Here is a 3,986-nt window from a genome sequence, read left to right as displayed (position 1 = left end):
GGGGGGCACACCCCCCCGCAACAGCTCAGGGACTGCTCCACCTGCTGGCAGCTTGCCCTCCCCTCCCTGTCCCGCCAGAGAGGCAGATCAGTCAGCAGGGTGTTTGCATGACACGGGGGTTTAATCAGCCTAAACTAAAGTGGTGTTTTTTAAAACCCACCGCTTTAATTTAGGGTCCCTGTTTCGTCTACACACACCCTATGAGTATGGTTATATCTGTTCCTGAATTGCTGGCATGAAAGGTCTTGAAGGCATAATGAGAAATATTCTGATAACTGTCTATTTTTTTTCTCTCCTCAAAAATAATTGTCACCAATAACAGAATGGCTACACTCCTTTGCACCAAGCTGCTCAGCAAGGCCACACTCATATCATCAATGTTCTTCTCCAGCATGGGGCCAAACCCAATGCCATTACCACAGTAAGTCTGGTGCACTACCTGAAGCTTGTTTCATCTGACTCCTTTTCTCACTGGAGGAAAAACATTTTGCTTTGGTGAATGTGCTTCTCTTATAGCTGGTTGCCATATTGGGGAATATATTTTCCTTTCCTCTGCTCTCTGGGAGCTCTGTTCTCAAGTGAGCCCTGGTCAAGTGTAAAGCTCTTTCCAGTGGAGAAAGAGTTTGTGCTTTAAGCTGACCACGGGATTGGGGAAGAAGAGTTTCTAAGTGATAACTGCAGTTTGGCTGTGTATGGAATATGGGTTGAAGTTTGAGTGCTGGTGTTGCTCAAGCCAGTAAAGCAGAAGGGATGCAGCTGCTCTGGGCTTACAGTCAGACACTCAGCCATACAAATGGTATTTTGCAGTGTGACTGTTGTCATTCAAACTAAGCTAATTCAAGAGGAGTTCATTTGAGTATTGGTAACTCATGCTACTGCTGCAGCAATACAATACCCCCATCTGAAATATGCCCACTTTGCAGTGAGGACATAGGATAATTCACTTGAGTGCTAAGCATGCTCAAGTGCTTTCCTATCATTCTTCCCATGTGCCCAGGACAGAAGAATGCATAGAATAGCTCAGTTTACTGCTACGCAAAGAACCATGGGATATGCCTCTGGCAGTCTGGGCACCACCTGCTGGGGAATATAACACCAGTGAGGATGCAGAAGCTCAAGTATGGCTATGCAGTTTAGCCACTTGCACTTAGGCTAGTTTGACGTGGGCACTGATGACATTGGCTAACTTCAATGACACACTCTCAGACTTTTCGTCGCTTGTGTCCAAAATCTTTCAGAAAATTCAGCTCCTAACAAAAAGTGAATCGTTGTGCTAGCTTTATGCTATGGTGATGGGCACTCTGAAATGAGTGAATTTGGCCATATTTTAATATTGTTACTTAAAGTGACCATGCTTTATTTGAAATGCAATACAACCAATATCAATGGGATAACTGATGGCGCAGAGGAGGGGTGTCAAGTTTGACCACACCTGCTGGATAGTTCTGGGCTGTATGGTACCTTGCAGGCTGGATCTGGACTCAGTGGGCAAGTGGGAGCAGTAGTGGCCTGGGGGCTATTGCTGCACATCTCCTAACCATGGACATGCATCCCCAGTATGTGTCCTCCATACCCAGGAATGCAGTGATGAGCCCCATCTGTACTTCTCTCCCACCTCAAGGAGTACTGTGACCTCTCAAGGAGCACGTTGGGCTGAATTCAGTCCATGAACCTTAATTTTGATGCCCCTGATATAGAGTACTTTTTAGTGGAAGTGAGGGTGTGACAATCCAACCTGTATAAATAAATAAATTATTGCCTATCCACCTCCCATGGTACTGTTGGATTAATTACTTATTTTTTTCCTTTGACATAAATAGGGCTAGTTAGTTTCTAATGATTGCTACAACACTTAGGTAAGTAGTGACACATTTATATATGGGATGTAGCTGTTTAAAATTTAAACAAGTGCATTCAAATGTAAAAATTCACCCCATGCCCTAAGATCTACTTTAATTTTATTTTGTTCTATGTTATACCATGAGCTTTTACAATGTCATATATAAATAATTTTGCTGTAGGGGGATCGGGGGGGATGTGGAAGGGAAGCAGAATGCTTTCTTCCCTAAGGGATCAGTGTACCTACGGCTGATGTGAATTGTTTCCATCAGGAGTTACACTGTAAAACTTCTTAATACTTTTTAGAGGGCTCTCCAAAGTAAAAGAGCTTTTGCAAAATAGAGCAGGAACAAAACTGCAATTGTAGTGCATCATGTGTAGTGGAGTTCGACAACTGTAGGGTTAAAGCAGCAGCACATTTCTATTAGGAGTAGCATGCAGATGTAAGTGTGTTGTGTTACCATGGCAATCAGGACTATAGTCTTAAAGAAGTTACGAAGACAGACTCAGATGTAACGGTAAAAAGCAGTGATTTTCCTAAGCTGTTCCTTGTTTTGGATGGAAATGCTGGCTCATACGGTGCTGGGAGTGATCTCATTGGATCACATCACAATCCTCCCTCTCATTTCTCTCTCTCTCTCTCTCTCTCTCTCTCTCTCTCTCTTCAGAATGGTAACACTGCCTTAGCGATTGCAAGGCGTCTGGGATACATCTCAGTGGTCGATACTCTGAAGGTTGTAACAGAGGAGATCACCACCACCACGACTGTGAGTATTAAATGCATTATAAGGGTTCCATTCTTTTTTCCTAATGCTGTCTCTGCTGTCTTGCTTCAGATGCCCTGTGTGTATGTCCCTTCTTCTTTTTCTTTTTTTTTTAAGTGATTTTCAGCCCTTTTCCCTCCTCTCCCTTTGTTTGGGAGTTTCAAATATGCTATGATTTTTGCAGGATACCCACTTAGACATATTACAAGTGCGTAGAGTACCCAGGATTCATAGACCTAGCTATAGAAATCTAAGATTGCATACACAGAGAACTAAATACTTAGATGTATAGCATAACTTTTTGAGAGAGAGACTTGAGTTGCAAATCTAAATGTTCCTGCAGTTTGGGAGGAGTTATACAGATTCTAGCTCATTTCTCTGTTTTAATTTTCCACTATCCCGGTTCCTTCTTGTAAGTCTCTCCTTATTTGCTCTCTTTCCTCTGTGACACCTGCTGAGGCTCAAATGTTTCAGCACCACCACAGCAAAGTTCTGAATACTTGGGCTGTGCCAGTGATGGAGTGCTGCCAGGCTTAATGATACTTGCTAAGTGGCTCTGAATCACATATATCCTCATTTCACTGAAATCACTACCAGAGCAAATGGCTTCTATTTTTCTGTAATGTAGAAGAATCCCTGCTCACATTCCCAACATTGAAACTCCCTGGCATTTCATGAAGAAGATAGGTCAAACAGCAGTGGGATCAGCCAAGGTGGCATGTTTGCTTTTAACCAGAAGGACTGACTGTGTTCTCATACCAAGGGAGGAGGGATCCTCTTTTTTTCTTTGGCCACTTATCACCAGAGTCTACCACTTCTTCAGGACTTACAAACAGGTCCTGAAATATATGTATCATTGAAGACAGTAACACTCCTTTACTCCATAGCTTTGCCTTACTGTGTTTTACCTTGAATCTTTATAAGGATAATGATTATTTTTAAAGCTTAAAACTTGATAATATTACAGGCCCCATATAATGAATCCAAAGACTCATGAAAAGACATTATTAAATATTATAACTCTGGAGGAGAACCAAAATCTTTTGAGATGAGCGAGGGAAAGGAATTTTGGTGTTAAGTCATATACAGACAGCAGATCCCTACTGAAATGAACTGAGGAAGATGGAACAAAACTGTCGTGGCATGATATTATAAATAGAGTGTACTGTGATTTATTAATGAGCTTTCTTGTCCAAAACTGAATCCAACTCCAGAAGAATCTTAAACAAATGTTTTGCTGATAAATGTTAATTTATTCAATCATATAGTAATATATACAAACTCTTAGTAATTTTTCTGCCAAACTCCTGAATACCGCTTTATAAAGTAGCATATGCAGCCTTTGCTACCGTATTTTCTGCTATCCTTCCGACATTTTCCCTA

At 41.6% G+C, this 3,986-nt stretch overlaps 1 protein-coding gene across 1 annotated transcript in view; it reads left to right on the top strand.

The window, feature by feature from the left end:
* Positions 1–322: 322 nt before the first annotated feature.
* Positions 323–3,986, top strand: part of LOC102384966 (ankyrin-2) — a gene marked incomplete at its 5' end in the record, with an annotated part of 125,796 nt that continues 122,132 nt past the window's right edge. Inside the window, 2 exons of the mRNA XM_025213363.1 lie at positions 323–421; positions 2,508–2,606. Coding sequence (XP_025069148.1) covers positions 323–421; positions 2,508–2,606 — 198 coding nt within the window. The remainder of the gene's footprint in view (positions 422–2,507; positions 2,607–3,986) is intronic.

The sequence above is a fragment of the Alligator sinensis genome, unplaced genomic scaffold (assembly GCF_000455745.1).
Source record: "Alligator sinensis unplaced genomic scaffold, ASM45574v1 scaffold563_1, whole genome shotgun sequence".
In the NCBI taxonomy this organism is placed as follows: domain Eukaryota; kingdom Metazoa; phylum Chordata; order Crocodylia; family Alligatoridae; genus Alligator; species Alligator sinensis.
The sequence above is the reverse complement of the archived record's forward strand: the minus strand, read 5'-3'. Positions and strand labels throughout refer to the sequence as shown.